The sequence below is a fragment of the Gobio gobio genome (genome assembly GCF_949357685.1).
Source record: "Gobio gobio genome assembly, chromosome: 6".
Lineage (NCBI taxonomy): Eukaryota > Metazoa > Chordata > Actinopteri > Cypriniformes > Gobionidae > Gobio > Gobio gobio.
This window is the reverse complement of record NC_137102.1, coordinates 12,421,031-12,434,249: the sequence shown is the minus strand read 5'-3', so window position 1 is coordinate 12,434,249 and position 13,219 is coordinate 12,421,031. Positions and strand designations below refer to the sequence as shown.

Below are 13,219 nucleotides of genomic sequence, written 5' to 3'. Positions count from 1 at the left end.
CATTGATGCCACCAGGAACTTCCGCGTTTGTCTTGATGGCTATGCTTGCGTCGTCCTGTGGGAGAGGAATGTTGTGGATGTGGCTAGCCCACATCTCATGTCATGTGATGAGGGTGTTAGTGAGTTGTTGTTGTCCCGGGATAACATTTGGATGCGTCGTCCTGGCAAAATGCATGGTACATGAATTAAGAGTGCGAGTTGTTTGGGAAAGCATCTAACTTTATTAGGCTCCAGATGAGTTGTGTTAGCGTGGTTGTGCAATCATGACCCACAGCTGGCCCTCTCCGCCAGGCTGACAGGAAACAGGAAAGTCAGGGTGTGCATGACCAATTTTTTTTTTTTTTTTTTGCAGTGCAAGATCTTGACTGAGGCGCTGTGGCAAATCACCCACCATGTGAATTGGCTGTGTGTGTGTGTGTGCACGCATATGTATACTGTACTTCCCTTATTGTTCTGCACAATGTTAAATATACGGTCTGTAGAACAGGAAGTGGCTCAGTGTGTTTTGTTCTCAATGGGAGACAGTGATATTCATCTCCGGTTAGGCTAAGCACGACCCGTCATTCAAAAATCCCCTTCGCATTCATTCAAAAAACGCCTTTCCTTTTTGTATTTCCCCTAGACCTGTGCAATCCAGCGCAGGATCTGGAGAACTGGTCTCTGCACCACAGGGAGACTCTAGCAGGGAAGGGAAGCCATTGGTAGACACAGCAAAACACAACACAACAGTCCAGTGAAGCCCTTAGCAACAGCGCTAAGCTGTTACACACACCTTACTGAGGACTCTTGATGGATTTGAGGAGGAAGAAATGAGCAGTGTAGCATTTCAAACAAGGAAAAAGATGAAAACATTTATATGCCGCTGGTGGTAAGGGACCACCAACATTACAAGTTGCCCTCGGCTAGAAGATTCCTCTTCTCCGTCAAAGCACAAAACTTCTCACAGCCTTCTCAAATGCACACACAAAACTTTGAGAAAATATATATATATATATATTACATATTGAATATAATAAATTCTGAGTACAACTTATTGTGAACGATTCATACATGCGTTTCATTTTTAAAAATAGTTTTTGTCAAGATTGTTTCTACCACATCAGTCATATTACAAATTTAGCGTCTTTAGCTTAAATAATGATTTACTGATCATTGAAATTCTAGCTGATGCTTTTAAGCTGTGGCAGATAAATGATTACAGTATTAATAAAAGATTAAAACACTAAAAACTAAAAGGTTTGTTTGCACAGCTCTGCATCATTAGCCTAAATATCTAGACGCACCCTAGCGGCAGCAAATGTAATTTGCAGCCAGGGTCGTCTAGCAACTCTCCGTTGGCTTGCGAGCTGGAAAAACCAAACTCTGGTCAGACCAATCACATCGTGTATAGAGTCGGTGGGCGGGCCTAACATAATTACAGCAGAGTTGCGGCGGTTCCGCGTGCTACTTGTAAACAAAGAAGCTGGCGAACAGCGGTCTTTCGAATCGTCTTTGTCCATGACTCTGGAAGACTTGGAGTTAAGCTTTTCTTTGAGAAAAGAACAAAGAACGGCATTGAAGTCATTCTTAAGAAAGGAAGATGTGTTCGGAGTTTTGCCGACCGTATACGGCGAAAGTTTAGCTCCGCTTCACCTTCTTCGTTGCTCTGGTTGGTTGTAGCGCTATCCTATTGCGTGCAGGGGGAATTTGAAAGACAACCGTTTATCCCGCCCCTCGGATTGAGCCCTGCCAATGGTGAGTTCCCAGACCCAACATCTCGATGTGGGTCTGGCTGGTCAGGCTACTGCATCATTACATGTACCCAATAATCCACTTCGACATCTGCAATAACCGATAAGGTGCTGATATAGATCCTCCATCAGCATAAACCACTGTATTTTTTCAGGCACATCCAACTAATGTCTTCAAAGCAAAATAAAATGTGTGATGCCTCAGATAGATGAAAGGTGGGACTTTCGTTTTCGAGTTAAGTTTTCATCTGTTTTGATCTGATTCTCCTTACACTGTCTGTTGTTGATCCCTTCAAGATTCAAGTTATCAGGCATTATGAGTGTGAAAGGTATGCTTACATCTCTTGCTATGATCTCCCAAGGCATACTCAGCCTGTTTTCATCCACAGTACCTCTAATCTAACTGCCAATTAGAGAGCTTGTGTGTTGTGAAAGCTGCAGAGGAAGCAGATTAAACAAACGAACATGCTTATGGATTTAATCAGTCCTTGTTTCTCAAGTTTAATAGGCTTTGGTATTACTCAGGGATTTTTTAAATAAATTAATCAAGCCAGCCTCAGAGAAAGAGAAGGTGGAGGAGCCTGTGTGGCAGACTGCACAAGAAAGTGAGAGCTGCAAACAGAGCTGCTTTTTGTTTCTCAAATTGTGGAGGGAAATTACTGTGAAAATGAGGTAATGAACAGAGAGTAGCCAGAAGGCCAATCTCATTCATACATCCAATCATGAGACTCCTGTCTGTGTACATACAGACTTTGTGTATTTAATTGTATTTTATTTTTTATTTTATCTTTGCATGAACAACTGTTGACTTCTAGGTATGTGAAGGTGGTGGAGGTCAGATAGCTGAATGGAAAGGTTTCACAGACTCGGGGCTCCTAGTTTAAGCTCAGCTGGGCCTCTTTGGTCCCGACTGGCAGATGAGGTGACACCTCAGTGAATTATCGTCTTTTACGTCCTCTGTTAGATTCGAAAGGCAGTCCTCAGTTTTCGCTTCCAGCAGCAAGCCTGGCTTCTTCACACAAGGCTGTCTCTCATGCCACTGTTTCCCTCAGCCCCAGCGAACAAGCGCCCGATTGTTGCGGCCTATCCTTGAAGGAATTTTTCAATTTAACTTTTTATCGTCTTTTGGAATCAACACCTTATTAATCAGGCATTCTTTCGAAGAGGAGGAAACCTCAAGGATTTTACTGTCGGAACAACCTTCGCAATGAAAATCCATAGTCATAACTGCAATCATACCAGCCGGAGAACAGAAACAGAGATAAAAAGGCTACAACGTTTCTGAAATATTAGTCCGGAATTTCTGTAAACACAGCCATTAAGCTATCACAACCCATATCCATCTCATTGTAAGTTTCCACTGTAAGTTGTACAAATCCTAAAATAAATGCAGGCTTCAGTTTCAATGGAAAACCTAATTATAGCTTTTGGTGGGTGAGAGGCCGAGGCTTAGCATACGTCCCATTAGCTGCTAAAGCAGGAGGGATCCAGGCATCAAAGCAGCTCAGCATGGGCCGCTCAACTGAACTAATCTCAGCCTAACCGCCCAGCACTTTAACCTGTCGCCTGAGACCCCAACTGCATCAGGACCACTCTTCACGACCGACAGCTGACTGAATTAACTCAGATGGCATTTGTTTAGTCATTTAAACTCATTTCCATTTCGTTCTGTCTTTTTTGCTATCTCTTTCTTGCTGTTTTCCATCCATCTCTCTCTCTCTCTCTCTCTCTCACTCTCTCAGAGTCTTCCCCTCAGCTGAGCTCTCTGGGACTGTGGCTTGGCGGCTCTTAAAAGGTCATTAATTATTTCTGGTTAGCTGTAGGGTTTTTTCGCTGTGTGTGGCCGTCTGTTGGCCTGTCTGTCTGTCTCTCTCCTCCTTTCTCTATTTCATGTATGATGGTGTATTTCACAGTGAATTTGGTCTGTTTATAGTTCCGACACATTCAGAATCCAACTTTCCTATCCATCCACACTAACCTGCTCTCTCCAATGGGAGCATCTTTTTTATTTCTTTGTCAATTACTGTGTTTTATGCTGAACCCTTGCACAGCAGTTCCCTGATGACATCAATCTCAAGCTTATCTGCTTATCGTATATCATACAAATATTCTTCAGTTTTTTTCTATTTATAGTACAAACAGTACTGTTGAAGAAAAATGTTGCTGATTTGGTGCTCAAGAAACTTACCTGAACCCCAAAACAAACAAAAAAATCACTTATCACTGCACCCCAAAAAAGGTCCGATAATGATGTTGTGTTTGGCAACAGTTCTTCTAACCCTATTGATGGAGTGTGTTGATTTTCATTTCTTAAACAACCACAACCAAACAATACATTATGGCCATATTCCAGCATGACAATGTCAAGATTCCTGAGGCTCAAATTGTGAAAGAACGGTTGGGAGGGAGCATGAAGAATCATTTTCACACATTAATTGTCCAGACCTTAAATTCATTGAAAGTCTTTGGGATGTGCTGGAGGAGACTTTACACAGTGCTTGACTCTTGCATTCTCAATACAAGATCTTCACCAAAAATAGATGCACCGCTTGATGGAAATAACATCACAACATGTATTTCCGTCAAGAGGTGCATACATTTTTGGCAGTGTATCATCAATGTTGAAAACGGTTGTGCTGCTTAATATTTTTGTGGAAACATGATAAAAAAGTTCAAAATAACAACATTTTTGCATCAATTACTGTCTTTACTGTCATCAATTAATGCATCATTGGTTAATAAAATATTTAATTTCTTTTTCAAATAAAAACAAAACAAAAACTATTGGTCTATTGCCTCTTAATGTCAGCTCAGAATAGTCGCTAGTGTAGGATTTTGGACTGTGTGCTCTGATGTGGTGTCATCAGCCAGTGAGTGTTTTCAGGACTTCATTTTCCTGTGGCTTCAGAGTGATTCGTCACATTGAGATGAATGGCAGTGCAGAATGCCGTAGAGAATCAGATAGTAAAGGCAGTTTTGTTGTCTAGGTCCTTCTGGCTCTCTGGACATTACTGGTAGTCTCCACTCTGCTAGAATACCAGATGCGAGATGGATCATTCCAGGTTGATCTTCCTGCATTTCCAGTCCAGAGCCACATTCTGTTCTCCTCACTGCAATTAGAGACATGTGTCTGTGGGACAGCATCATCATGAAAGGCTACAATCGTGACTGGGCCTAAAGGAGGTCACCATCTGTTTAATCTGTTTACTCTTGTTTTGACATGTCAATCTCACCTGATGCACTGCATAAACACAGAGCATGAGGAGTGGGCAAAAGGTAATGAAGGATGGTTGGAAAGTAAAACAGAATGGAGATGCAATAAGCGTGTGGATGGACCACATTATTACACATGTACAAATCATCAGATTTTTGCTGTCCTGTGTCCACAAACATTTATAATGTCTTCTGTTTGCACCTCTCATTTGAAGTGAACCAACTGCTGCCAGATAACTGTAGATTTATGTCTCTGCTTTTGCCGGGTTTTTATTTTTTACATGCACATAATATTGTGAAATGTATTAAAATTTGACTGTTTTCTATTTTAATAATATTTATGACTTTTCAGCAGCCATTTCCCCAGTCTTCAGAAATTATTCTAATATGCTGATTTGCTGCTATTATCAAAATTGAAAATTTTGGGGATTTGTTGATGAATAGAAATCTCAAGAGAACAGCATTTATTAAGTCTTTACTGTCACTTTTGATAAATCTACTGCATATTTGCTGTATCAAAGTATGCTTGACTTGACACAGCAAATATGTATAATGTATAAAACCTGTATGACTTTCTAACTGTATGACTGTCTTTCTTTAACTGACGTTTATTGTATGGACAAAAACAGATTAAACATTTTCCGGAACATCGTCTTTTGTGTTCCACAATAGAAAGAAAGTCTTACAGGTTTGGAGTGGCATAAGGCTGAGTAAATGATCAAATTCTGTCACCATTTTTGGGTGAACTATCCCTTTAAAACGTCCTTCCTCTACTTTCAGTCCTTATGAGGCGTAGTATTTTTATTTTTTTGCCTTGTGGTAAATCATGTGCAAGGGTCTGATGAAGTCAGAAATTCTCTTTCTCTGTCTCTCTGAGCATGTCCTGTGGCTTCTTGATGAGGAAGGGAGGGATAGAGACATTGAGGGGGTTGCATTCTGGTCCCGCGGGCTCTGCCACATGTTGCGCCTCTTACAGTGGTGGTACTGTTTACACGTGTTTTTATGTTGCAAATGGGTGGCCTTGCATCCAAAATAAATAAGAAATTGTGCGTCTGTTCCTTTGCTTCATCCTTCATTGACCCGGTCACCTTTTTATTCCCCAAACTCTTTCCCCTCTCCTTCATTGGATCAGTCACGCTGTACTAAAATCGGTGGATCATTACAGACTTGCGCAAATGCTATTTTATCAAAACCAAGTTCATCATTAGCGGTGAAATCACTCAAGAACGCTATACACGTTTGAAAACTCAAACTCTAGGGGGTGGGAGTCCACTCTCTTCTCATTTAGGAGATCTTCCCTCGGGCCGTCCAGCTCACAATGACACTGCTGTGCTCCACGGTTGGCTTCAGTTGCCTGCTGAGTCACTGTGGTGCAACTCTGCATCTTCCCTCGATTTATGCTTTAGCCCAGTCACTCAAATGTCACACACTAACCAAAGATTGTGAAATCATCTCAAATACATGAACACGTCCATCTTTCTCACAGAACAAAACCAGGGCAGCCAAAGAGGGTGTGTTTGCAAGCTTGAGATCATATGGCATTATTTTGCAGCTCTTATTCTTCATTTTTCAGTTTCATGACATTGTTTCTCTCTGTCTTCTCACAGAAAGGCAGTCCAGGAAAGTTCTCCATGAATGTACGTCACAATGATGATGACAGACCAGATTCCGCTGGACCTGCCGCCACCACTATTGAACGGGGAGGTGGCCATGATGCCGCACATGATTAATGTTAATGGGGATGGATCGCAACAGGTGAGCGTGAGCGTTACTCCGGACGGTGCATGAATTTTTAATGCATACCTTGAATGCAATTTATTCAAAGTCGCTTTGGATAAATGCCTCCGCCTGATGCATACATATAAATGCATATACAAGCTCCGCATTCATAGACCAGGGATTTTTAAAGTTGTTGATGCTATGATGGACCTCTAAATAAGATGATCCCATTCCAACAACGTATAAAAGTATGCATGTAGAAAAGTAAAAATAATTTTGAAATAATCAGTATCAAATAATTTTCTGTATTAAATAACTGAATTCTATATTGTCATTGCACTGGATCCAAAAACCTGAAGTAAAACGTTTTAAATGAAGATCACTTGAAAAGTTCTTTTCATATTCATATTTTCAAAACATTTTCATGAATTGTTGAAATATTTCCAATACTGTTTCAAAGCAACTTTAGGAATTGATCATGCTAAAGATGATGGTGGTGAGAAGAAACCGGTGCAAACAATTTCCAACAGATTTTCCAAAAGATTTTTTTTTATGAAAATGTATAAAAATAAATAAATAACACAGACTTATCAATTGATTAATTGTAATATTTAAATTATAATTAATTAGAGAAAAGATATGCATTAACATTTTTCCATATAATACATTTCAGTCACATTTGGCTTTATAATGACAATATTTAACCCATTTATTAAACTTTTTGTTCTGCAAATGATTCAATATAGCAACACTGACTCAACCAATGGCATGAGTTTGGGACAGGATTATCTGACAAATAGCAGACATCCTAGACTGGGTAAACCCAGCCCGATCTGCCGGCGATTTGATTTCGCCCTGCAGCTCAGGCTGGAAACCTGTACATATTTCAATCCTGCTTTTGTTACTAATTTGCAGGGACCAATCACAAACTGGCTTATCCACCTGGCGCGCTATTGGTGGGTTTAACACAATGACGGATAGAGAAGCAATGGATCGATGGTCTGATTGGTTGAAGGACTATCCAATTGCGTACAGTGTCATTTGAACTATGCCCGTTGATCACACCTCTTGTGCAGTAGAAAATACAGAGCAGACTCCCCAGACCAATGTTCAATCTTAAAAGATTGAGCTTGGTCTGGTGATAGCCAGACAACGGACATCAATCAGTGTTTAAAAGAAACCCGTCTTATATGTTCAGTTCCGTTTGGTGTCGCTGGCACATAAAATGCACTTCACTTTTTAAAGAGGAACATTGCAAAAATAAAAGTTAATTTCAAGTTCAAGAGCAGTTTTCTGTGGTTTTATACTGTGCTCACGGAAAAGTTCACAAGTAGTTTGAGAGTTGAAAGTGAAAAGTTGACTAGCTCTGGCACTGCAGGTTAGATTTAGCAAATTACCCCCCAACAATTCTCACTAATTCCTGATGTAAAACGGGGCCAGAAACATCCATTCTTAGCCAGGTCAGTATTTTGGTCAATGAGGAACATTGCAGTCATCTTAAATTAGACATTCAAGGAGCGCACTGAGCCCTCGGGCATGCTTCACATTTCCCTCGCACATCTCTCCGTAGATCTGCATTATCAGAGCGGATCAGTCTGTTCTGATCTCTTCTCCAGGTGCTGCAGATACAGCGCCCCGGCCGCTTTTCCTCCGGCCAGAGCGGAAAGGGAATCAGACCCTTGAGAGATAAGGAAAAGGGCGTCTGCAGCAGATAGTGAAGGTGAAGTGAAGTGCTTTGGATTCAGCCACAGTCACGTTTCTCTGCATCACTGAAAAAGATGGCACAACCTTCCCGGGCATGACCCAAGTTGTCAGTATGTGTCCGGCACCCTTGATTGATTCATTATTACATTCGACTGCCCACATGATCCGATGTCAGCCTGATTTGCAAAGGTGCACTGTTTGCGTAAGGTCGTGCCGGTGTTCATTTGCATTCGGGTGACGTTGCGCGTCAGGAGAATCCTTTATCTGCATTAGGTGTGTGCTGGGAAAGGGAGGGGGTTTGAACACAAGGTTTTCCTCTGGAAAGCCGGCTTGACTCTTCAGTGCATGCCGTCGTTCCCATAGCAACAGCAGCAGCAGCAGACAGTGTGTGTGTGTGTGTGTGTGGAGGCAGGAAGTAGGTGCCCAGATCTCCAGGGCTAGAGCAGGGAGATGGGAGGTCCGCCTGACACTCCACCATAAGGGCTGTGAGGAAACCCGGGGCTCGTGCGACATGGCGTGCCAACTTTTTCACATCTACAGGCACGTTTGCACTCTCAACAACCTGTGCGCTGAAAACATGATGGTAAGCAGCCTGGAGCAAAAGATGGCATGATGACCGGACCGTTTCAAGGGGGTTTCACATCTGGTTTCACAACATCTGGTTGCGTCATATTTGCTGTCTTGGCAGTTGCGTTGACTGTAGTTCACTAAATGTTCCATGGATCATTTTAACGTTATGGATTAATGCATTTTGAGGATTTGCAACTTTTTCTCTCTCTCCCTCTCGGATTGTGTTTGTGGACAAAACTTTGGCCTTGTGTCAGAAGTTTCGAGTTACACGCCTGTCTGATTTCCACTTGTTTTCGCAGGTGATCCTTGTGCAAGTCAACCCTGGAGAGACCTTCACCATCAGAGCAGAGGATGGATCCCTGCAATGCATTCAAGGTATGTTGTGCTTCCCGTCTCGTGCAACAGGTTCCTCCTACCTGCCGTCTCTGGAGCTAGTTTCTGGAATTGTTTTCGAGTTTGCGTATATGCTATGCGTTCGAGGATGGTGCAAAAACGTTGTTCCCTCTGTTTCTGTTTGCGTGGTGTTTTGCTAGCTAATCGAAACCATGACTGGTGTGTTATTGGATTTGGAGCTGGTGTAAACCGATGAGAGGACGGGCGCAGGGCCACGACTGGCATGCTTCTGAGGATATAAAAGGCAGAGTGTACAATGGCAGATTACAAAGCCTCTTTGTTTCATTACCCCTCTTCTTTAACATTCAGTGTCTTTGTAGCTAATTAACGATGGACAAGATGGATTGTTTGCACACGCTGCGGTTGAGTTCTCTGAACAGCTGTGCAGATAAGGACCGCTCTCGGTAAGGAACATTAGTTTAAGAAGTTGCAGAACGTTCTTGTACCAGAATGTACCAGAAGGAAATTTGCAGTAAAACTTTCTGTTGAAAAGGCATGAATGAGCCCCATCAGTACGCCTGAAATATAGCTTCATCGACACCAACATTTTGGGGTCATGAAGATTTTTTTAATAGTAATTAATTAAATAATACTTTTATCCATGAAGGATGCATTCAATTGCTGTTCTTTTGAAGTTCTTCAAAGAATCGTGAAAAAAATAGAACGCGGTTACGATAAATTTTAAGCAGCACAACTGTTTTCAACATTGATAATAAGAAGAAATATTTCTTGAACGCCAAAATCAGCATATTCAAATGATTTCTGAAGGATAATGTGACACTGAGGATTAATGATGGCTGAAAATACAGCTTTGACATCAAAAACAAATTACATACATTTGAATACAATATACAGTGGCAAGAAAAAGTATGTGAACCACTTGCAGAATCTGTGAAAATGTGAATAATTTTAACAAAATAAGAGATCATACAAAATGCATGTTATTTTTTATTTAGTACTGTCCTGTATAAGATATTTTACATATTTTTTTTTTACATATAGTCCACAAGACAAAAAAATAGCTGAATTTATTAAAATAACCCCGTTCAAAAGTTTGTGAACCATTAATTCTCAATACTGTGTGTCGTTCCCTGGATGATTCACGGCTGTTTTTTTTTTGTTGTGATGGTTGTTCACTAGTCCCTTGTTTAAACTGCCCCAGTTAAACTGCCCAATGTTCTTCAGAAAAATCCTCCAGGTTCTGCACATTCTTCAGTTTTCCAGCATCTTTTGCATATTTGAATTTGAAATATCTTCTGGGAAACATTTCTGTATATTCTGTTGCTTCTGAAGGGCAGTACTAAATGAAAAAATTATATTTAAACAAAATAAGAAACATTTGGACCTCTTCATCCTGCTCAAAAGTTTTCACCCCCAGCTCTTAATGCATTGTGTTTTTCTTCTGGAGCATCAGTGAATGTTTCAACCTTTTTTTAATAGTTGTGTTTGAGTCCCTCAATTGTCCTCGGTCTGAAAAGATGGATCTAAAAATCATACAGTCACTGCTGAAGAGGGTTCAAATATGCAAAAGATGCTGGAAAACTGAAGAATGTGGACTATGTAAAAAAAAAAAACCAAAATTATGTAAAATATCTTATTCAGGACAGTACTAAATAAAAAAAAACATGCATTTGTATGATCTCTTTTATTGTGTTAAAAATATTCACATTTTCACAGATTTTGCAAGTGGTTCACATATTTTTCTTGCACCGTGTGTGTATATAATATATTTAGAGGCTCGATAAGAGAGATTAAGATTCAGTCATGCTGAAAGACTTTTGTGAGTATGATTATTGCTTTTATACAACTGTTCTATACAATCAAGATAATCAATAATTATTGCGTTTAGACATTGGCAAGTTAGTTTACGTTTTTGAAATCGATTCAGAAGAAGCCATAACATCAAGCATTTGGTATTGGGTCACCAAGAAACAAATGGAAATCCACTCCGGATTTTGAGTTACAGTATACCTGTAAACACATCCACTCTGACTTTCAACAACCTGCGTCTCGCTGCAGGCAAAATCAGTCCCATAAGAATACACTGTCGCTTGTAACATTGATTTCCTTGCTCAGAAGTGATCCTCAGATTGCGGAGGTAAGTGGAAATCAGGGTGGATGGGCCGTTTTTTGGCCGTGAAGGGCACACTGTTGTGATAGGCAGCAGTAACGGGGCTCTGCAGGGCTTGGCAGCAACATGTGTTGACACAAGAATAAAACAACAGGTCGCAGGCCATAGCACAGGCCCTGCTCGCTTTCAAAATGTGCCTTTGTGTTCATCAACTTTTAAGTCTTCACCTGTGATTCACCAATAGCTCTTTCTTGTGGCGTCAATGCATTATCTTTCATCCATTGTAGTCTCCGCCAGATTGAGTGTCCCTGTTGCTGCATTTTTGTCAAACCAGTTCCTCCTATAAGAAAAGCATCAATGCTGTAATTAATGACTGTACTTGGCTTTAACCTCTCCCTGTAAAAGGTTAAAAACAAGAAGGAAGTACTTAGGTCAAGCCTTTCAGGTCGTGCCATTGTGTTGGACAGAAGCACACTAGCACATCCGACGCTTAGTGAAAAGGCACGGCTTATAACATCGCAGCGTTGAAAAAAAGCAAGGAAAAATAAGCCAGCGTAACAACGAGGACAAGGTGTGGTGCACGGAGGAGAGGGGCATTTCAAACGCACATGTTTACAGAAAAGGTCACTGGGTTTAATTAGAAGTGTCGACTGAAGCAGAGGCTCTGAAGTAGCTGCTTTTTACAGAGAGGCTTCTTTGTCATTATGCAAACCTCAGAGCAGAAGCCTAGATTTAGGATTTTATATAAAGTAACCACTGTTTAGCCCGTGGACCGCTGGCAACACAGAACGCACAGAGAAAACGTTTGGGAAAAGCTTGAGCCAAAATCGCATTGGAAGTCAAAAGGTTTCATTTAGAGTGATCGTTCACTTAAAAATCATGATCATTCTGTCATCATTTACTCACTTGTTTCAGCGTCACACAAAAGAAGAATTTGAGAAACATTTGAACTGAATTTGTCCAAGTTATGAAAGTCAATGTGGTCCAAAACAACCGCAACATTGGACCGCATTGACTGTTGTGTTATACAGAATGACAGGTAAATAAATGATAGATTTTCGGTGAACTGTCCTTTTCAATATGAGAGTTTGCGTCTCAGTCATAGTCACGTAATCTGACTCTAGGCCTCTGAAAAAGTAGGATAGTGGAAAAGTGGAAAGAGGAGGCTGTTGGGAAGAATTTTATAATTAAGGATTCTCTGTTCTTATTGGTCGCTTTCTGTCCTCCCTCATCATCATCTTGCGTTGCAAAAACAGCACATTTTCCTCTCTTCCCACACGGAGATCCCACTCACCTCCTATTTTTGACTCGCTTGGATGAATGTTGTGCTGTTATTTTTAGCACGTTAAGCCTCAGCTTTTTAACCCAACTTTCTTAATCTTAACCCTTTGCCTGCCAGGTGCCGTTGTTGGTCTTTAAGTTTTTTGGCTGAGCGGCAGGTCATTACGGCGCTCAGAGTCCTATGTTTACTTGAGTTCCAACCCGCTCCTATCGCTGCTAATTAGAGTGGAAGAGGTTGAACTGTAATCTTTGTCTTGTTTAAACAGGGTGACCTTTCAGGGGACTGCTTAACAACTCGTTGTCCTTTCTCGGCAGTAAGGCCGCTTCGTGCTGCTTTCCCACACTTTTGCAAATGGTGAGCAGTCCTGCTGTTTGAGTTCAGTCTGTCCTGGGTTGGTTGTTGACTGTTTTGTTTTTCTGTTTGCGCCGCCCCCCCCCCCCTTTTTTTGGGGGGGGGGGGGGGGGTTTGTTCCGAGGTCAGGGCAGTGTATGAATTTGTTATCTCCTGCATTTCCCCTCTGAGGAGGAGCTCGGTTGT

General features: G+C 41.2%; 1 protein-coding gene across 1 annotated transcript in view; it reads left to right on the top strand.

Annotated features, from left to right (window-relative positions):
* fndc3ba (fibronectin type III domain containing 3Ba) overlaps positions 1-13,219 on the top strand; it is a 161,805-nt gene that overhangs the window by 29,755 nt on the left and 118,831 nt on the right. Inside the window, exons 2-3 of the mRNA XM_079819095.1 lie at positions 6,551-6,698; positions 9,236-9,311. Of these exons, the coding sequence (XP_079675221.1) occupies positions 6,579-6,698; positions 9,236-9,311 (196 nt within the window). The 5' untranslated portion in view covers positions 6,551-6,578. The remainder of the gene's footprint in view (positions 1-6,550; positions 6,699-9,235; positions 9,312-13,219) is intronic.